Source organism: Artemia franciscana, chromosome 21 (assembly GCF_032884065.1).
Source record: "Artemia franciscana chromosome 21, ASM3288406v1, whole genome shotgun sequence".
NCBI lineage: Eukaryota > Metazoa > Arthropoda > Branchiopoda > Anostraca > Artemiidae > Artemia > Artemia franciscana.
Genome location: NC_088883.1, coordinates 2,237,720 through 2,261,154, shown reverse-complemented (window position 1 = coordinate 2,261,154; position 23,435 = coordinate 2,237,720). Strand labels below are relative to the sequence as shown.

General features: G+C 35.9%; 1 protein-coding gene across 1 annotated transcript in view; it reads left to right on the top strand.

Moving 5' to 3' along the window:
* Positions 1-23,435, top strand: part of LOC136040585 (nuclear receptor coactivator 7-like) — a 254,488-nt gene that overhangs the window by 23,681 nt on the left and 207,372 nt on the right. Inside the window, exon 3 of the mRNA XM_065724830.1 lies at positions 7,013-7,214. Within this exon, the coding sequence (XP_065580902.1) occupies positions 7,013-7,214 (202 nt within the window). The remainder of the gene's footprint in view (positions 1-7,012; positions 7,215-23,435) is intronic.

Genomic DNA, 23,435 nt, shown 5'->3' with positions numbered 1-23,435 from the left:
CCGTTCTTCTATCTATGGCAACCCCCTAATCCTCCTAATATTACACAAATAAGTTTTTAGAATTTCGGTTATTGGGGGGTTTTAATTCGTTCTTTATACTATGTTGCAAGAATCGCTGCAACCATGGCATGCAACCATGATTTTTCTGGCCTTTTCAGGGGCATTGAAAAGTAAGCATCATGAATTTTCTCGTGGAGGGCTGAGTGGATTTGTCTAACAATTTTTAAATAAATAATTTGTACATTAAAAAGAAATAGGGTCAAATCTTAAAAAAAGTAACGAAATGGGTGAGTTTCTAAGCCCTTGGCGTACGTGTCTGGATAATACTACTTAATATATATAACTTTGTAGTTCGTGGAAACTCGGATGAAAGGATTATGTTCAAGTATATATGATTTTAGTGTATCTTTTTGCGTCTCCTGAAAGTTTTATTCCTCGCCATAACATCTCCCAAGTTCCTCTGGATTAATTATTGTCCCTGTGGATATTCCAAAGATATATCCTCTGTCCCCTTTTGAAAATCGCAGACCTTTCGTATTTAGCTAGTATTAAATCAGTTACTGTGGACTGTTTTTTGGCGGAAACTAATTTGCTCCTAGGTGCAATACTGTTGTCAGTAAGATAGTACTTGGCATTGGATTACTGACCAACTGATTAAATTAATATATAATCCAGAAAAAGATCAACAATGATACTGATATTCTAGGGACTTATTCCTAGCAGCTACGGGGGGCCTACTGTGATGGGGACTAAGTTTTCCAGAAGCCTCAAACCAGTAAATGATAGGAAAAGCTGTTATCATACGGACACCTGGGCTGGGGAGAGAAGCGAGACCGAACGACCCTCGACCGAAGGACCTCTGACAGCAGGCTACTGGATTTAGTGACTTCGTTCCATGTGGTGTTTTCTGTCAAATAGTATAAGATCATCCAAGGTGCTAGGTTTGATGCTTAGGTTACAGAGAAGCAGAGAGTTTAATTGTAAACAACATCGTGACTAAAAAGCTTTAATTTTTTTTTACTGGCCTAGTATTTCTCACAAGAGAACCAATCAGGTTTAAAAGGGCGGAGTGATTGTCTCTCCAGAAATGCAATTTCCTTGTCAGTCTAGATTGTTGCTTGACATAAGCGTTTGATTCATGCATATCAAAAGACACGGTTGTTTTGCTTCCCCATATGACGAATCCTTTAGGAATATTGTGATTGGCTGTGAAATACACCATTGCAGATAAATCATTCTTTTTAACATGTAAGTATATGGCTGTAATCACTCCTTTTCTCTTTGTTTTAAATGGTGTCAGTTCTTAGAAAGGTAGGGGTGGGTAGAAAAGAAGAGTCTGGTTGTATTTTTCAAAATCCGGTGGGAAGGGAAAGTTTATTGGTTTTTTTTTTCACCAATGAAAACACACACAAAAAAGACGTTTTTCAATGAAAGTATTGAACAAGGTCATTTTGAAAATCTAGGGGGAGGGGGAAAATTATACCGGGGGCAAAAATGCCTTTATCCCAGTTGATGGCCCTGTTTAATAGTTTCTGAGTATTTCCTTGTTGAACTCTGACTTTCTTTTTTCTTTTTTAACAATTCTAAGAAGAACTGATTGATCTTTGCATGTAAATACGTTGTCAATACATCGCTGATCAGCTGACAGCATTATCAGTGATCGCTATCACTTGCAATTGAGACTTGCGGAAGCCGACCTGACAAAGTGGCTCTTGCAGCAATCATTTCAATGTGTTTATCTGGTTTTCTTGTTCCATGTTTTATTCTAAACTTCAATTTCCTCCCTGTCCAATCTACTCAACATCTACTTGGAAGGAAGATCAACATTTTTTGATTCAGCTTGTTCTGCTTTAGTTATCTTCATGCCAAGTTAATTTGGCGAACCGGGGATGATTTGGAAGGATTGTTTCGTATCAAAAGCAATCCTTAATGTACAAAGAAGTTAGAAATAATGATTTGTCCCCATAACCCATGAAAGTCTATTAATACCCAAAAACTGCAATTCTCTAGAATTTTTCTTCTTTTTTCCAAAATTATCAAGTTTCTTGGAGAGTATCACATTCTTGTCTCTACTGTCATGTTAAACCGTGAAAATAAATAAAACTGAGTTGTTACGTTTAAAAAGTCTTCTTGTCCATTTCATTTCATTCGTGAACAATCTATTGATTGACAACAAAGACAACAAAACCTTAAGATGTTGGGTGCCATATCATTTTAGCTTACTTTTGAGTGACTTCTTTCGTGTTTTTCTTTCTTTTAAGTTTGGTGTCCGCCACTTCAAAAACTGTATAGCACTAATGGTAATTCTTTCCATCAATAATTGAAGCCCCAAATTTTTAAGGTGCACGGTTTCGGACGCGGTAGCCTTACTATTATTTTGGCAATTTCATTAATTTCGACGTAGTAGGTTTTAGACCTTTACAGTGAGAGAAGGAGACAGTACCCAACCTCTTGTTTTTAGTGATTTTTTTTCGTTTCAAGCTTGATTTGCATATTCAATTTAAGTTTCACTCGTTTAAGATTTATTTATCATTTATATTTGAACTCATTGTATGTTTGTTTGCTGTGGCTCTCAATATAATATGTTTTCGTTTTGGGTTTCATTTATAATTCAATAGCAAAATTTTTTTGTTCGTAATAAGCTTGATTTGGATATTCAACTTAAGCTTTATTCGTTTTAACATTTATTTAATCATTTATATTAGTACCTGTTGCACATTTTTGTGCTATGATTTTTTATTTAATGTCTGTTCGTTTTGGATTTAATTTATTCTTTAATAGTAATTTCTGGTCGTTATGAAATTGAGTTATTGAATTTTTATTTCTTCTGATATTAAGTTTAATATGGTCTTTACTTTTCTTTGAAAAAGTGCTTTTTCGAAAACAAATTTCTTAATTAATTTCTGCTGTTATTTATTGCCAAAGTTAAAAATCTTTCAAAATTCCGTATTTCAAAATAATTTTTTTTCAGCTTTGAACTTTCATCATAGTATCAAAACTAGAATCAAAGTAATATCAAAGTATAAAGTTTATATATATATATAGTATATATATATAGTATAGTATATATATATATATATATATATATATATATATATATATATATATATATATATATATGTATAGCATATATAATATATAGTATATTATATATATAGTATATATATAGTATAGCATATCAAGTAATGTCAAAACTATATCAAAGTAATAAAATGTCAAAGTCAAGAAAATACCAAAGTATCAGAGTAACAATAAGCGACTTGCATAAATTACACCCCTTGCCCCATAAATTAAAGCTGCCCGAAAATCACTAAATCCTCTTACCAAAGTAACAATAAGCAACTTGCATAACTCACAGCCCTGTACCCAGAGCTTGCAGGTTCAACCCCTGAACTAAAATTATTTGACCTTTTTACCCAAAATTATTTGGCATTTGGGAACATAGGGACACGAGGAAGGGCCTAGTTACCCTCAGATCACTTTTGACTAACTAAGGCACAAGAAATTTCGATTTCCAATCGAATAAGCTCGAAGAAATTTAGTTTAACGAAATTTCAAACTAAATGCCACCAGCCGTTCCGGGATATTTTAGATTGACCCTTCTGACAAATTAGATGCACATAATATCTTTTGATTGAACATTATGGCCCTTAGCTACTCTTAGGATATTGCAAATACGCTAAGTTGTCTAACTTTGATTTAATAGCCCTAATTACTGGCTTTGAATTTATTTAAATACAACTTATGTAAATTATAACCATATACAAGCAGCAGGCACGCACGCAGGAATTTTTTCCGGGGGGGGGGGGCAAAACCTTCGAAACAGCAGATATAAAGTAGCATCTTTTTTATTTAGTAATGCAAAAAGCACGTATATGAGAAAATACAGATTAACTTTAATCTGTAATGTTGTAGCGGATGGGGGGAAGAAGTCAGAAGCCTCAAAAGTACATTTTAGGCTAAGGTTATGTTCATAGCGATTTAGAAACAGTGATTAATCTATTATATTATATCCCACTGAAAGGGAAATTTTAGGGTTAACAGTGCAGTATGGGTGCTCTGCGGTGGGGGGGGGGGGTAGTTCTTCTATTGCAAAAACTTTGACTTTAATGAAAAATGATAGTTTCCAAAATTGATCCATTAAAAGCTGTTTTTTATCCTGAAAAGGGGGGATAAACGCCCTAATATCAAGGATAATTCTGTTTTGCTGTGGAAAGCAAACTCTTTACAAAAAAAAAAAAAAAAAAAAATAGCAGTACAATTGCTAATTACTTCAAAGAGGGTAAAAAGTTAGACAGAAAATGGAATAATAATTGGGCAGTGACTTGACCGGAAAATTGCATGCTGTAAAATCCCCCAAAAATGACTTCACACATGAATCTAGATTCTTAATAAATGTCCTACTTTTGACAGAAATCCCAAGAAACCATGGAGAAATCAAACATTTCACAATTTTTTTTGGGGGGGGGGCTGAAAGCCCTCCCCCCCCTGCGTACGTGCCAGACGTACGCAGTAGATGGAACTGTGGGAGTGGGATCCATACACACACATGCATTTCCACACGCTGCTTATGGGAGGTTAATAGGGGGCTGGGTTTGATGCTAGGGAGTGGTTTGAGGGATTGAGTATAATTTTTTCTGGATGGATATGGCCCTGGAGGGATGGGCAGGGGTCTGATCCCATGATTTTTGGAATAAAATATGGCTAATGACTTGTTTTTTTTTGGGGGGGGGGGGGTTGTTCAAACCCCATAGTTTTGTTATATGATCTTTTCAATCTTTTGAATCTTAAGAAAAATCAGTAAAACTTTCAATTTCCTATCAAATAAGCCCCCTCTGAAGTTTATATGAGCATACCTTCCATAAGAACCATATATACCCTCAGGGCATAACCTACAACGCCTGCCCCCAGGTTCCAGAGGTTGTGTCTACCCCGAAGTAATTTGTTGTCTGATGCTCGAACTAATTTTAACAAAATATCCATCTCAAATTTTTACCGGTTTGGTTTAGGTATAAAAGGACGGCGGGGGGCTGGTTGTCCTTCGGTATCTTTTGACTCTTAAAAAGTGAACTACATTTTTCAAAACCAAAACTGTGTGCATGGTTTTGTCAAAAGGGTGTATCAGCAATATATAAGGGGCGACTGAGGGTATTAATTTGAAACTTTTAGGGCCTATTGAGGAGTTGTTTGGTGTCATCATTGAACACCAAGTGATTGTTTTTGTTAAGTATGGCTTGTAGTCTAAGGGTATGATTCTCGCTTAGGGTGCGAGAGGTCTCAGGCTCAAATCCCGGACAACCCCAATTTTTACATGAAGAAGATGCGAAACGAGATACTTGATGAATATAGCGATCGCTGAAAGTTGGCATATCAGAGACTCGGCTAGATTAAATCAGAATTAGTCGCTTCCCCGATGTGACCATCTGAGGGGGAGTAGAAGGACGGTTAATTGGGAAAAATTTAGAAAAATGAGGTATTTTTAACTTACGAACGGGTTATCGGATCCTAATAAAATTTGATACTTAGAAGGACCTCGTGCCTCATAGCTTTTATTTTAAATCTCAACCGGATCCGGTGACAGTGGGGGGAGTTGGAGGGGGAAATCAGAAATCTTGGAAAACGCTTAGAGTCGAGAGATCATAATGAACTTGGTGGGAAGAAGCTCTTGGCTCTTCCAACCTCGTCACAAGTGCCATATGAGCTCTTGGCTCTTGTTTCTAAATGCAGAAACTATATATTTGTGCTTAAAATGCGTTTTGCTACATCCCAGTTTTGGATATGTATGTAAGAATATATGTATCACTTGTTTAAAGAACACTGTTTGATCACATATTTATTTTTATAGTCATCAATTTTTTTCACTTTGTCATAATAGGTCTTGCTTTAACGAATTATCTATGCGATTTATTTTTTCTGGACAAAGTGTTGGACAGTTAGTCTATTGGCAGTCATAAAAACTCATTTTCACCCTAGATAATTTCGAAGACAGAAAATCGGGATGGAACCTTTTAATTGACAGCGAAACAAAGATAAAATTTTTAACTGGATATTTCGGACACATATACAGTTGAAAATTTTATCTTTGTTTCACTGTCAATTAAAAGGTTTCATCCCTATTTTGAACTGTTATATTTTCGTCATTTTCACCCAATTGTAGGCTATATATCAAGACAGCTAACAGGCTTAGCTGCTCGATACAAAATCACTCTGTCAAAATTATACGTCTTTAACAAACTATCTCCGCCATATTTTTATTTCTGGACAATTTGTCTATTTATTAAGGCCTTATTTTGACATGTTTCTAGATTATATGTCGAGGAACACTAACAGGCGTAGCTGTACCATTCAATGTCACTCGGCCAGAATTATGTTCCTGTAACAAGCTAACTACGTGATAAGCTATAGCCTGTTTTTACTGGATAAATTCTTGGAGAGTCTACCTATTTTTTAACGTTTGGAATCTGTTTTTTACCTCTCGTATATGTTTAGACACACTAGCATGCTTACCCAATCGATACAGTGTCACTTCATTGTAGTTATGCTACTTTAGCAAGCTACGGAATTTGTTTTTCCTGGATAAACTATGACGGTTAGCCTTTTTTAAGACTCAAAACTGGCCTTCATCTCTTTCCAGGCTACATCTGAAGACACAATAACTGGTACTGGTAGTTTTTTACTGTTTTAAAAAGTAGAGTTGAGAGAAAGAGTGAAACTTTAGTGTAAAGAGCAGGACGTTGATGAGAGGGATTGATGAGGGGGGGATGAGGGGGACGTTGATTGAGCGGGAGAGCAGGAATCAGCCCCTTTCGTATGCGAAGTAATTTCTGTTCGTTTTAAGTTTTAATGTCGCTCCTTACTTTCGGTTAAAAAACTTGTTTTTTTTTATTTAATCACTTAATAGGATTTACGCTCGTCTGACAAGATGGCTACTCGAATTATTTTTCCTGGAAACACTCTTTGACAATTAGTCTATCTTTTAATATTTTTATACTTAATTTTTATCTGTTTCTAGGTTACATCTCGAGACACACTAACAGGCTTGGCTGCTCGATACAATATCACTCCGTCGGAATTATGTTCCTTCAACAAGCTAACTACGCGATATATCTTTCCTGGACAAACTCTGATGATTCCTGTTGAGGAAAACAAGGAAGGTGCAGTCCCTACTCAGTCGGTCAGGTTTCAACTTGGTGAAAACTTAGAGGATGAATCGGGTGAGTCGTCTTTTAGGTTATACTATGTTATTGCAACTTTATTAAGAGTTTCAATATTATGGTAAACTAAGTATGGGAATAGATTGAGAGAGAAGGTGAAGATAAACAAGAAAGTTTGAATAAGTGATGTGGAACTTAAATATAATGAAGGGGCAAGGCCTTAGCCAGGAATTTTGTTTTGAGTTTTGCTTTTTTTCGGGGGGGGGGGCTCTAAAAATCTTTAAAAAATGCGTCGAAGATTTGTTTATAGGCATTTTTTTTTATGTTTTTACAAGTTGGACAAAAATTTCATGTTGAACCCCCACCTGAAATTTTATGGTATTGCGAGGGAGACATTTTTTCTAGGATTTGGCAACGAAAATTAATGTGCATGCGAATAGGGGAAGATAGAGTAATCCACGACCAAGGTTATAAGATTCATAACTTTTTGTTTGTTAAGTATGTACAAGATTCCATTACTGAGGTAGGGACAAGATGATCACCCTACTCGACACCTTTTTTATATTCTTTCTAAATATTATAATATTTTCACTTGCAAATATTATTTCAAGCTCTTTAATAGAAACTCAAGTGATACCTTTTTGATATTTTTTTGCATAAGAAATAGGTTAAGAAAAGTGGCTAAAAACAAATCAAACGATTATAAATCAACTCTTTACAAGTCATGTAGCAATCAGACATTGATTAAAAACGATCAAATTCAATAAACAAAACAATTAATAAATTTTATAGTAACACTGTTTTAGAAAATATCCGACGATGCTTTGTTTTCTTGGTGAATGGGTTTTTCGATTCATTAAAACCATTAGACCTATATGCGACAGTAGGACAATTTCAGATCTGTTGGACATTGAGTGTTATTAGAAATAATTTACGAATACGGGTAACAACGAAAATAAAAATGATAATGTTTACTAGTTTACAAGAAAGTAAGCTACAATAGGGTTCTCTGATATGCTGAATCTAATGGCGTGTTTTTCATTAAGATTGCTTGACTTTTTGGGGTTGTTTTTGTCCTTTTTCGAAAATCAACTAAACAGTTTGGCTTCTTATTTTGAGATACTTATCAATCTTCGCAAACCTGTGCACTAGGGTATGAAAAAACAAAACAAATAAAAACACTGTGTTTTGAAGAAATCTAAACAAATGCATCTTAGTTTTATATGTTACTGTCCTAATTTGTCTAACGTCCCAGAAAAAAAGAAAAAGCTAAACAGCACAATTTTAAAATATAGAATTATAAACTTTGTTTAAATCTAATATTAGATTTTAACAATCTCAAAATTGGTGGTATATACATAATTTCGGCTATTTTTATTTTTGTGCATATTTCTCAGATGATACTGCACAAGGGGATGCCTTAGGTTTTTATGGCAGGCGCGCTTACTTGCTAGGGTTAGTAATTTAAACCGCCGAAACCTGTATTGGCAAGTGAGTATTCCTCTGAGGAGCCCTGATGTAAGGTGATCACGTGGGGAATATTTTTTTAAGATTTAAGGTGCTTTTGCTTGTAGTGCAACGACGTACAATTATCCATGTTAACTTTTCTCGATTTTGGACATTATTATTTGACTAATGGATTTGTTATACTGTTTTATACTAGGTGATTGGATGGATGAGTAAGGTCAAGACCTTGTTCTAGTGCTCATTAATCTTAATTACTAAATTGGGAAAACAGTTTTTTTTCTACCAAGTAATTACTTATAGTATATTATTAGATTCCTCATAAAAAATGGAAACAGATCTGTCTTATTATTATTATTATTATTATTATTATTATTATTAATATTATTATTATTATTATTATTATTATTATTATTATTATTATTATTATTATTATTATTATTATTATTATGTTCCAGTCGACAAATACGTGCGTTTAAAAAGTATAAAAAGTAAGCCTACATAAATAAGCATAGATATAAGAAAAATAACTGTAAAAAATATAAGAAAAATAACTGTAAAAGCATTTTTCATATATTAATAAGCTTAAAAAAAGATAGAGTAACCTCACTTACGTTTTTTTTTAAATCAAGGGGGTTGGAAGTAAATTTGTAATTTTTTCAATTTTTCCACTGAAAAAACATAAAAGTTTTTTTCGTAAATGAAAATACCCCACCCTCGAAGTTGTTGGTTTTCAAAATATACGGGTTATATGCCTTCCCTGGCATCCTCTCCCATTTCTCGCCACTCCTTCATTTCTTAGAGCAATAATTTTATATATATATATAAAAAAAAAAATCATATTATTCAGAAGATACGGCTTATATTAAATTATAGCTTTAGCTGAACTGTACGTACTGACATAAAACTGTATTGGATGTTTATTTTTTGCCCTACCCCGTTACAATGTTAACTATATAGTACCCATTTGAACGATATTTCATTGGGAATTTAGTTTTGTCTTGCAACCTTAACAACGTTGTACGTTATTAACGTTTAACTCTAACTCCATTTATCGATAGCAACGTTAGCGTTTAAGTATTGCAGCACTACAACGGTTGATCGGCCGATTATATGGAAATATAGCATATGGATATGAGAACGTAAACAAAATATGTAGAAGTTCATAAACTTGTTGAAATGTTCCCATGACACTCTGAGACCTTTGGCTTAAAATTCCTGCTGAAATATTTGGCTATAGAATGGTAACTTGAAATTTTTCGCTAATATATAGAATTTTATTGGCAATTATAGTTCTCACTGGGCCTATTAAACTTATCTCTGAAGTATCAAGGACAGTAAAAATAAAATCTGGTTTTTCGAAATGGTTAAGTGGAAACTTACATAACAATTATGCAGTAGACCTATTATATAATTATAATAACTATATATTATTACTAATTATAATAGTAAGGAAAAATCAGAAATTCAATTTCCAAAGAAAAACACCTGCATATACAGTTATTCAGTTTTTGTTTAGTGGAGGGTGCCAAATTGAAAAACAAGAAACATGCGGGGGGGATCTTAAAAAATAATCTAAAACATTGTACCAAACAACTTAAGGTGTAGTGTGTAGCCTTCCTTTGAAGGTGTTGTTTTTAAGAGTCAATTTGATTGTTACTGTTTGAGGTTTTGCGGACGAAAAGCGTTGTCAAATTTAACTAATTAGTCCTACTTATCTATTTCGACAGTTCAGCGTGACAACACTAACGACAATGTGTGGTACTGCTCAAAGAATTTCATAATTTTAAAATACCCATGAGGAACATCGTGTGAATTTGCGACTTTCAGGTTTGAAAATGGGTCCAACGGGGGGAGGGGGATACTTTCATTTTTGCGTCCTTTGTACTTTAATATCGTTAATATCGTTGGATCTTTCTTTTCCCTTTTATATTTTAACTTTAGTATTTTTCTTTAGGTTTCATCTCTTTATTATATGGTACTTCCTTAGAACTGTTAGTTTACAGCTAATAAACCTGTCATATTACGATTTATGTTGCAACTTTTTTCTATTATTCGGTTGATTATCCTTGAGCAAAAGTTTAAAAGTACTGCTTAAGAAAACAAGATCAGTAAATCGAATTAAAAGTTTTCTGTCTTTTACCTAAGAAACTTTTGACAATAAAAAGAAAGCTACAACTATATTTCCTCTCTTCAAAGAAAGCTTTTATTTACCGCTTGGGAATATTGTAAAGCAAAAAGAAATGTCGAATAGGGTACCGTAAACAGCATAGTTAGCGTTGTAATATTAACGCGTAATGTTGTTGACGTTGTGGTCATTCAACAAGTAGCGACTAATCACTGAAGCTCTGAAATGTAGTAGTAGTAGACAGGTTTAATAGCAAAAACTTGACAGCTATCGCTGATTTGTGTTTCTTTACAACATATACAAAATCAAACTACACTTGTAAATATAAATCAAACTATAAATATTAACTCTTATTATACATTTTGACGAAAACCGGGACGAAAGAATTACCATATCGGTTTGTTCTTGCTTTAACGGGAACTAACTTATCTTGCTTTCTCGTTCTTGATGGTAGAGGTTAATCAGGTAGAATGTTACGGTGTTGAGATTTAGAAAGCAAGTACTTTCCGAAACTCATTATCAGAGTTTCGTACCGGTTTTGGAGTGACGCCAGTCCTAGCACTTCCAGAGCCTTTTCGTAGAAGATGTCACGGCGGCCCAAGATGATCGATACCGCTCGCTTCTGAACCGATTCAAGCTCCTGACAAAGATACACTGTTCTAAGTGCTGAGGGCACCCAAACAGGGCATGCATATTCCAGAATGGGGCGGACATACGCTATGTATGCATACTTAATACTCTCTGTGTTTGCACTGAACCTACGCATACCGTTTAAAGTCTGTAGACTAGCGTTTGCACTTTTAACCACGTTTTCAATATGTGCGGCAAAGCTGAAGTCATTGGAAAAAGTAACTCCAAGGATCTTGATACTGTTTGTTAGAAGGAATGGAACATTTGGCTCCGTAATATCACTTTTTAGCAGTTTAAAGCGCACTATCTTCGACTTATTCACATTAATCTCAAGATTTGGCTCCGCGCACTCTTTTGTGAAAACACTGAAAAAATTTGAACTGAATTGTGGCGTCACAACTCCGTTTTGTACTAAATATTTCAGGATAACTGACAGGTCATCCACGAACTTGTAGCGGTCGTCATAGTCAGTTATGAGGAAGTTAATTACAGACTATAAAAGAATACAATAGCTGCAAGCTTAGTGCCCTGACGGGCTCCACAGGCTGATGAGGACCATTCGGAATTGGTATCACCTTCGTAGAGAGCAAACACACGATGCATCCTCTGACTGAGAAAGTCCAACACGAGCGTAAGAGTTTTTTTCTTAGCCCCCATTAGCTTGAAATTAAGGGCAGCTACAATGTGATTGATTAAATCAAATGCCTTTCTGAAATCTATGGCACCAAGGTCTACAAAACTGTGACCTTTTTCGACCCACTTAAGGAGACTATCGTACATCCGCACTAGGTACACTGATGTATTACAGTCTTTCAGTCCGCCGTATTGTCTCTGGTCGATAGATCCCTTGATTTGATCAAGTAAGACCCTCATGATAAAGGTCTCGGCCACTTTTGCCAGGCATGGTGTTTGAGAAATATGTCTAAGTTCGTCACAGCTTTTAGGGTTGGTAACCTTCGGAATTATTCTAACGTAAGCTTTCTTCCAAACAGCTGGAAAGATCCCTATACGAAAGCAAAGGTTTATCAGCACTGAGAGTGGTTTCGCAATGAAAGGGGCGTATTCTCGAATCAGTTTGGATGGAAGTTCGTCTGGATAAGCTGAACAGGTTACTTTCACCTTCATCAGGGTCTTATAGGTTGTCATCTCATCGAAACCAACTTCACCTTCATCTGCGCAGGAGTCAAGTATTTCAGACTTCTGGGCTTGTGTGGGAGAAGGAAATGAGGTCCAGATGCGGGTGAAACATTGATTAACCTCATCAGGAGTTGTGTAAGTTCCGTCAGAGTGGCTTATTTTTATGCTCTTACGAATGGACTTGCCAGTGATTTGCTTGACCGCTCTGTGCCATTTCCTGGGATTAGTGTGCCTAAGACTGTCCGAAAATTTCTCACGTCCGTAATCTTTCTTCGCACTTCTAGTTAGAGAGGTAATGTGATTTCGCATTTTTTTCGCGTTTTGTAAATCTGCTTCTTGGAAAAGCTTTCACTTTTTTCGGATTAGTTTCTTGATTTGGGGGGTTATCCAGGGTTTATCACTGTCACATCTAGTGAAAGTCTTTTAAGAAAAATACTCAAGGTATTTGGCATGGAGAACTTCGTTGAACAGTTGGCATTTTTTATCGAGGCTTTCGTCTCCATAGACTTCTGAAAAAGGGTAAGTAGCTATCCATCGACCATAGGTGCAAATTGCTGAATCAGTAAGCGGACGGTACTTGACACGCTTAATTTTTGGCTTGGGTATTGAAGCGGTAGCTGACCCTTCATTGGGATATCTTCATGTACGTAAAGGGCTACTCCACCGCCTAGTCTCTGGTCACCAAGAGCTTGTCTTGTTCTGAGGTATAGGACATAACCGGTGAGTTTTCCTGCCACTTCAGTCAGGTTCCAGGTTTCTGTTATGGCTGCGACAGAAACATTGTTCTGCCTTAATACTACATCGATCTCATCTATTTTATTGCAAAGAGAACGTGGGTTACAAAGCAGGAATGTGGGAAAACGCTTCTTTGCATTGTATGCGACGGGAGACAGAGTTGATAGGGGTAGCCTAGAGCTTTCAGGGCGTGGGTCTGCTTCATATCTTGAGAGGGAGGGCAGAAGTTTCTGGTTCGAAATTTTTACTTCTATATAGAACCTGTCGTTTTGTTGTCGGTAATTTGGTGTTCTGGCAGAGACAATTGTCTCAATCGCTTTACTGGGGTGCTCTCTTTGTCTAGTTTTAACTCGTATTCCAGCACTTTTCCCGCGCCGCCTTCTTCTTTTCTGTCCGTACAGAGTAACGGGTCCTGGCAGAGCTTTCAGCAGTCCAAGTTCGTTTAAACGGATGAAGGTGGATGGCGCTAGTGGTGAAAGATTATTCAATCAATTCACAATTTTAGCTACTTTCAACACAGTCCTGAGCAACCTGTGCAGACTTGTCCTGAAAGTGTTATAATTTTTGTATGCCGAGATTGATCTTGAAGCCACTTTTGTACCTGATTTTTAGCGTCTTCGTGGAATCAAAAATGTTTTCCGCGTAGTCTCTTTAGGGGGCATCAAACAAATGGAAGTCAGGCTAGGTAAGGTTAGGCAAGGTTAGGCAGGTCAGGAAAGGCAAGGTTAGGCAGGTCAGGAAAGGCAAGGTTAGGGCAGTATGGGTATTTGAAGGGATCTCAGACACCAGTTTTTAAACAGTTCCTTGGTTTTACAGTAGCACATGTAGACGCGCATTGGTATGAAGAAAAATCAAACCTATAGTGAAGAGTTCAAGACGTTTTGTTCAAATGGCAGGCCTGAAGTCACGCTTAGGGTATTTTGGAATTCTGGAACATGTTGTGGCTGTGTCCTGAAGATCAACAAGCAACAGTAACAACCAGTATTACAGTTATATGCTCTTTAAAAAGTAAGCACTTCCATTCGAACGAAACGTCGTGAACTCTTGACTAAAGGTGTTACATTACTCCATGAAAACCTGCATCCACGTGTCTGCTAATCCAGAAGCAGGTCATAACTTGCTAAGGATACCCTTCAAAATCACCCCTACTTCCCTGACCCTGTCCATCAGACTTAAATTTGGTTGAACCCTCTGAATAGGCTCCATGCAGAAAATATTATTGGCCTAATGATTAAGTTAAAAATCAGGCGTAGAAATGGCTTCCAGATCACTCTAAAGGATTTGATCCCAGAGGCATATGCGATTAAGAACAATGACGGGACAAGTCTACAAATGTTGCTGAGGACTGTTGACAAGAAGCCAAAGTTTTGAAATTATGAAGTAAATGGTTCCTGAGGTACTGCTATTTGCCTCGTTACTTATTGAATGGTCCCGTAAAGACAAAACTAAATTAATTATAGAATATCGTTGGCATACGTACTATATTATGAGGTTGTAACCTTCGAAGGCAAAAATAAATATCTGAAGCAGACACATTTATGTAAGTATTATGCAATTAACGTCGTTATGCTAACTTTGAATGTTGTTAACATTTAAGGACGAATAATAGATGTCCAATAGGATATCGTTGGAAAGGGTATTGTAATCTTGAAACCTTGTAAGACAAATTGTAAATATCCCGTGCAATTGCGTTCGGATAGACATACTGTAACTAGCGTAGCTATGTTAACATGTAATGTTCTAAGGGAAAAAACGCAAAATCCAACGGAATATCATTGAGGCAGGTATCATTGCACAGTTAACATTTTGTCCTATAAGGAAAAAACTAAAATGAGGCAATCTGCTAAATTGGTATAGTGCAGCTTGTGTTGGAATGTTACTGAGCAACGCTGTTAACGTTGCAAGACATGAACTAAATGTCCAGTAAAATATTGCTGAAATAGGTGTTATACAGTTGATGTTGTAAGTCAAAAAGTAAATCTCCAATTCAGTCACATTCAAATAGGTATAGTGAAGTTAACTTCACAAGGCAAAAAACTAAATTTCTGACAGACTGTGTGTGGAATAGGTATCATATAATTAACGCTGTAAGGCAAAAATTAAGTTTTTCTGGGAATTTTTTAAAGAGGTATATTGCAGCTAGTGTTGGGATGCTAGTGGGCAACGTTGTTAACGTTTTAAGACAAAAAACAGAAGTCCAATAGAATGTCGTTGAAATAGGTAATGTACAATGGATTTTGTTAGTTTTTAAGTCAACAAGTAAATACCCTGTATAATCGCATTAATACAGTTAACATTGTTGTGTAAACGTCGTAAGGAAAAAAAAAAAAAACTAAACGGCCGATAAAATATCTTCAAAATGATTATTTTTACAATCAACATTGTAAGGCTAAAAATAAGTTTATAGTGGAATCATAGGTAGCGCAATAGCACTGCCTAAGTAACAAGTGAAATGGGCAAAATGTGTTTTGTTTTTTTCACCAAGGCACTTCGTATGGAAGGATTTGTCGTAGAGACTTCGCGAGTGGCTTATTATTTGAAAATTGAAAGCTCTAGAACCCTTTCTAAGAGTCAAAAGTGATTCGAGGACAACTAGAACCCCCCCCCCCACACACACACACGTACCCCCCCCCCCACCAAGTTCATCGAAAAAAATTTCAAGAGAGTAATTTTGTTTAGCATATTGGAAAGGTCCAATAACTATGTCGAACAAACAAAAGTTCAATAGGGATACATCCTTTTATTAGACAGTGAAAACAGTTATAAAATCCCCGGATAATTCGATCACATACACAGTGATGTTCATCAACAGATAAACTTAAGTATTTAGTTTATCAGCGATATTTATGCAGAACAGAATAATTACTTCCGGATATTAAAAAGCTTCCGGTTCATTGGTTAGACTGGCTGTATATGCTTCTTGGGATATCCCCCCTCGCAGCCATCGGGGCAAGGGCTGTAAGCTATGCAATTCGCCCATTGTTTGCATATAGTGTTCATTATCAGAAAGGGGGGCGTGTTTCACCTTTGATGTTCGAAAAGGCTTAGAAGATTCTGGTGAAGCTTCCATGGGATATTTAGGGGAGTGTTGAACTAAGTCAGAACACACTATGTCCATGCAGATTGTCAAGAGGGCTTATCTGAGGAGTGGCTTAGGCTATTGAGCTGTAACTTTCAAGGACGATCAATTGACGAAAATACAATATATGTACCCTAATACAACTATTACTATTATGACTGCTGCCACTGCTCCTACTACTACTACTACTACTACTAATACCACTACTACTTCTTTGGGACTACTACTAAGGCTAAAGGTATTATGGTGAAAATTTCGGGAAATGTTTTCAAAAGTACACTATGTGCAAATAGGGGGTCAAAAGGTGTATCAGCAATATCCTAGAAACGGCTTTGAGCAATTATTTAGAATTTCCAGGGCATATTGAGGGGGATTTTCAACTGACCGAAAGGTAATATGCAAATACTACTACTGCTACTTCTACTACTGTTAATGCTGTTACTGCTATTACTATTACTGCTACTCCAACTATTACTACTGCAAATACTACTATTACTAAGGATTAAGGTATGCAGGGGAAAATTATTGGGAAGACTAAGGAGGAATTTAAATTAAGTCAATACACACTACGTGCATGCATGTTGTCAAAAGGGCGTATCTTAGGAGTATATTGGGGTATTAAGCTGAAACCTACAAGTCATGTTATGGGGGGTGTTGAACTAACCAAAAGGTAATATTTGTATTGTACTACTACTACTACTTTTACTACTATTGTCATTACTGCTAAAGCTAAGGGTATTAAGTATTAGAATTTCAGGGAGTCTTGATAGAATGTTGAACCATATCAAAACAAAATATTTGCATGCAGAAAGCCAAAGGACAGATCAGTAATGTCCAATGAACTGTTTAGAGTATTAAGTCGAAACTTTCAGATTCTGTTGAGGGGAATGTTTAAAAAACAAAACAAAATACACTATGTACATACTGCTACGACTGTTACTTCTACTGAGGCTAAGGGCATTAAGTCGAAGATTTAAGGGAGCGTTTAGGGGGATGTTGGACTAAATCAGAACATACTTTGCGCATACTTCTACTACTACTGCCCTTACGATTACCGCTACTATTGAATTTAATGGTAATAAGGTGGAACTTTCAGGTAATGTTGAGAAGGATTTTAAATTGAATCAAAACATAATAAGTGCAGGATATTATGCATGGTGGCAAAAAGGTTCAGACGCCTAAGCAATATCTTAGGAACAGCCTAGAGTTGGAAGAGTATGGAAGTGAAAATTATAGGGGACAAGGAGGAATTCGAATTAAATCATAACACATTATATGTAAAAATACTGTTAAAAGGCCTTATTAATAATATCCTAGGAATGGATTGGACAATTTAGTTGGAACTTAATTGTCTTGCTGTGTGGGGATGTTGAATTAACCAAAATGCAATATCCGCATGCTATTACTGCTGCCTTTATTGCGAGTGCTACTACTGCTACTCTTACTTCTGCAACGACAACCGCTAACTCTAATAAAGATTAAATAATAAAAAAAACTATGTTTTTTTTAACTGAAATTAAGGAGCGACATTAAAACTTAAAACGAACAGAAATTACTCCGTGACATTCTTGGGCCTTAGAGCCCTCTTGCGACATTTTAGGAGCACTCGGTCGATACGATGACCCCTGGAAAAAACAAACAAAAAAACAACAACAAATAAACACACACCCGTGATTGGTCTTCTGGCAAAAAATACGAAGTTCCATATTTTTGTAGATAGGAGCTTGAAACTTTTACAGTAGGGTTCTCTGATACGCTGAATGCAATGGTCTGATTTTCGTTAAGATTCTATGTCTTTTAGGGGATGTTTCCTCCTATTTTCCAAAATAAGGAAAATTTTCTCAGGCTCGTAACTTTTGATGCAAAAGACTAAATTTGATGAAACTTATATATTTGAAATCAGCATAAAAGTCCGATTCTTTTGGTGTATCTTTTAGTATCAAAATTCCGTTTTTTAGAGTTTCGTTTACTATTGAGCCGGGTTGCTCCTTACTACAGTTCGTTACCACGAACTGTTTGATATAGTATGAAGTGTAAACTTAAAGGGAATGTGTAAAGGGATATTGAATTCAATCAAAACAGACTCAGTGCATGCAGGTTACCAAAAGGGCGTATCAGAAGTATCTCAGAAACGGATTAAAGTTTTAAGTTGAAACTATCACGGCCTGACGAGGGCTTGCTAAACTAGACCAAAAAGGTCCAGATAACCAGAATGCACATAGTGCCTGGTATAATTCAAAAATGTGGAATTTCGTATTTTTTGCCAGAAGACAGATCACGGGTGCGTGTTTATTTGTTTTTGTTTTTTTTTCTCCAGGGGTCATCGTATCGACCAAGTGGTCGTAGAATGTTACAAGAGGGCTCATTCTAACGGAAATGAAAAGTTCTATTGTTTTAAGTGACCAAAAAAATTGGAGGGCATCTAGGCCCCCTCCCACGGTCATTTTTCCCTAAGTCAACGGATCAAAATTTTGAGATAGCAATTTTGTTCCGCGTAGTCGAAAACCATAATAACTATGTCTTTGGAGATGAATTACTCCACCACAGTTCCTGGGGGAGGGGCTGTAAGTTACAAACTTTGACCAGTGTTTACATACAGTAATAGTTATTGGGAAGTGTACAGATGTTTTCAGGGGGATTTTTTTGGCTTGGGGTGGGGTTGAGGGGTGGGGGCTATGTGGGAGGATCTTTCCTTTGCAGAATATGTCATGGGGGAAGCGAAATTCAATGAAAAGGGCGCGGGATTTTCTAGCATTACTATAAAAAAAACAATGAAAAAATAAACATGAAAAAGTTTTTTCAATTGAAAGTAAGGAGTAGCATTGAAACTTAAAACGATCAGAGATTATTACGCATATGAGGGGTTCTAAAAATACTTTAGCAAAAAGAGTGAGGTATTTAGGAGGAGATAAATACCTCGCTCTTTATGCTAAAGTATTTTTAGTAATTTCAACTATTTATTCCTCGGCCTTTCTGATTCAAGGGTTATTCTTAAAGAACTGGGACAAAACTCAAGATTTAGCGTAAAGAGCGAGGTATTAATGAGGGGACAAACCCCCTCACATACATAATAAAAATATAAGAATATAAAAGTTTGTTACGTAAGTTAATTCTTAAGTTACGTATATTTTTTACTAATAAAAAGTTCGTTAAAAATTAAAGTTTTAGTTGCCTTTTAAAGAATTATTTTGCAAATTTCATTTTAATAATTTTTGCGCGGAGAGCCAAAATCAAACATGCATTAATTCAAAAACGTTCAGAAATTAAATAAAAAACTAGTTTTTTTAACTGAAAGTAAGGAGCGACATTAAAACTTAAAACGAACAGAAATTACTCCGTATATAAAATGGGTTGTCCCCTCTGCAATCCCTCGCTCTTTACGCTAAAGTTTGACTCTTTGCCACAGTTCTACTTTTTAAAACAATTAAAAACTTTAGCGTAAAGAGCGAGGGATTGCGGAGGGTTTTTTTTCGATTTTTCGATGTAATATTTCTTTTTTTTTAGAACATCTTAACTTCTTCACTAAATTTCATTGACGAATATATTCATTTTTACTTTCCTTAGATGAATCATTTAAACTTTTAAAGAAGCAAGCGTTACGGGCATTTACACCTTCAACAACTTCATCATCAGTTTCTTGGGGGATATCTCGTTCTTTATTCCTAGCAAGTTTCAAGGGGCAAGCAGACTCAAATATCGGAGTAAATATCCCAAGCAAATTATCTAGGGCACGCGAGGTATCCGGTTTTTCATACACTTTCACCCATGATATTACACTTACTTGTTCACGGAACTCACATAAACTTGCCGGCTGAAGATCTCTTATAAATTTACGCCTAGTCTTCTCATAAGTCGGGCTCCTTTGCTTTATCGTACATGTAACAGGAAGATGATCAGATCCCGGATAGATCATGATATCACAATAAGAATCAGGTACTAAATTTCGAGGGAGAAACACATTATCAATAAGAGTAGCAGAATGTTCAGTTATTCTAGAAGGAAGGCGATTCAATGGAAAATAACCATGCGATAACATCAAGATAAAAAACTCAAAATTATAGCTATTCAAACATAACAAATCAAAATTAAAATCACCCATGATTATACATTCATTTTTTACAGAAAGAAGTTTACATAAGTAATCATCAAGTAAATCAAGGAACTCAACCGAGGGAGTGCTAGGTGGTTTATCAACCAAACAAATCACTATCTTTATCCGCATCAAATAAAATTTCCACTAAAAAAATTTCCACCTTGCCTTCAATCCAAAGGCATAAATCACCCTTCTCTTCCAATTTTATTCCATTTTTCAACAAAAAAGACGAACCTCCTTGTCTCGTCCGATTTCTCACCTTCGAAATCATTTGGTATCCTTGAAAAATGTAAGACGAGAGACAGCTGTCCATAGACAAAAACGTTTCGCAAATACCTAATACATCAATACTACTATCCATAGCAGACAAAAAATGTTGAATATCTTCTGACGATGAAGTAACATGGCAGTTCCATTCAGACATAGGAAAACTTATTTTCTTTTTGTATTGGAAAATCAAATGTTACATACTGACTTTTTCTTACTGGCTCAGGGCATTTTCAATACTATCTTAAGCAATTTTACACTCTAAAATTTCAATAACATCTAAAGCTTTATTTTCTAACTCATCCAGCCGATCCTTCTGGTATAACGACAATACTAATTACTAAGAAATAAAAACAATATAAACTCTACTGATTCCTTTTGGAAAAAAATAATAAAAAAATAATACATAAAAAAGAAACAATCTAAGCGACATTTTGCAACGACCATAGGCGACGGGGGAAAGCATCACTCGCAAGGCGTATATAAATGCCACCTTTTCGGACCACACTTGTTTATTTACGTATTTCTCACGTGCTAAGTTCAGAATGTCCCGTCTCTGCTTTGTTAAATTTTCTGATAAATATATCAGTGCGCGCCAACTTCGACTTAAGTTTAAAAACTTTCTGGGTAATTTCTTTCGACCTGAATTTGACTAGGACCGGAGCTATGGCATCTTGACGAGTTGTAGAACTGTTTAGTTTAAATCTTCCCACTTCCACAATATCACCATCAAATACTCCAGATATTTCCATTTTTTTGCGAATCACATCCCCAATTACTGATTCCAAGTCACTAGTTGGAGGCTGTTTGATACCGTTGAAAAGAAGACTGTCTAGCCTTAAGTCCTGATCATACACATCTAGTTTTTGCTCTGCACTCTTAATCCGCTCCTCAAGAAATGTTATCTGATTTATTAGAAATTTCAGCTCGTTACTGAGGGCTAGGAATTTTGGTTCAAACTCAACAATCAAAGCTGAGTAAACCTCAGATAAGGGTAAAATGTTCTGATAAAGGGCAAAATGGTGCTCTGGCAGTCGGATTTTACTTCACCACATGAAAAGTTTTTGTACGGCCCAATATTCGGTTTGCTTCTGCTTAGGATAAGAGTCTGAATATTGTTTTCTCCGGTTGGCCGAATTTAGTTTAAAATAAATAAATGTTTCTCTCTTATAATTCGTGAAAATGTAGTACCAACATTTTTTATTAGATACGCATTCAAAAATATTTCTTCCTTCGAAAAATGCTGGAGGAACTTTTCAGAATTTTCTTTTTAATCAATAATTCCAGTCGGTATTCACTGAATTTATTTCTATGTGATATTGATCAATATTCCAATTTTAGAAGACAGAATGCATGAACTTTACGATTTTAACCATAACCTTCGTATTTAGTAATCGCTAATCCATGAACACATAAATAAATAGATGTGCTTATAGGTAAATACCCTTGAGGTAAATATACTAAAGAAAAGTAAACGTCAGTGAGTAAACCTCACTGACGATAGTTGAGCTTTTATGGCATTCAAAGTGTCACTGGATAGAGACTGCCTACCGGCAGCAGTAGCCACTAGTTTTTCATCCAGCTTCTTGTCTATTTTTAGCAAGATTTTCCATCACACTTTGGATTTCCTGTTCCGTGACGGAAATGCGAGTAATAATAGCCGACGATCCCGCTATAGTTTGTTGCCCAGGAATTGGAATTTTAGTTTTAAGCTTATCTTTGCAAAGTTCTATAAATGTTCAGTTGATGGATAAACTCCTCAAATGCTCCCTTTACATCCTTACTAGTAGATTTCATAGCTTCAGCCTTATTTGCCTCAAACTGCATAAGCTGTGACTCGAGAACAAACTGGGTGTCATGTGACCCGTAGCAAAAAACCAGATACTTAAAAGTGTCTTGACTTTGAGTTCATAGTCTTTGGATCCAAAACCTCAATAATACGAACTGGCCAATCTGGAAATCGTCGAAACATTGCTAGAACCAGATCACGAATGCTAAATTTAGCCATTATCTGTAGCTCAAATTTATCAAGTGTAATTTACAATAGTTGCCTAAAAAACGTGTACCTGTTAGTGGGGTAGGCCCACGTCAGCAGTGGCAATCACCGTTTGACAGGGGGCCCAGTGAAACGCAGGACCTGCTAATTGATTTCTTCACCATATTCTTAAAAATTATCCAAATATTCGAGCATACAAAATACTCGTGCCAATAATCAAACGTCACTACTTATGAGAGCTCGCGAAATCCGACTGCATTGAGTGAATGCTAGACGGGAACAAAAAAGGCTAAAAAGCCCTTTGGCTAGAAGAGGATATCCAATTTCGTTTGTAAACCCATTTCACTGCACTTGGCTAGTAAAAAGACGCAAGGGAGGGCAATATTAAACCCACCACTTACCAAAAAATGCAGCTGTAATTTAACTTCAATTGGCAATGTTCCTTATGCTTGTAGTCAGCACGCCAGTAAACCGATCAAACAAGTTAACTTAGCAAAGTAGAAACACTGAATCGAAAACTAGGTCAAGTTCAAATTTCAAACTAGATTTCAATTTGTTATCCTCTTAGGTGTTATTTCATTGAACTCTGAATCAATACTGATTATTTGATATATTTTATTTGTTATTTGATATATCTTATGTTTGTAAATCTTCTGAAAATTCACGTCCCAGAAATGTCGGAATATTGAGTGGAAATCCTTTGAGTATTTATGGTGTTGTCGGGAGCCTAATTTGTCCCGTTACCAGTTAAT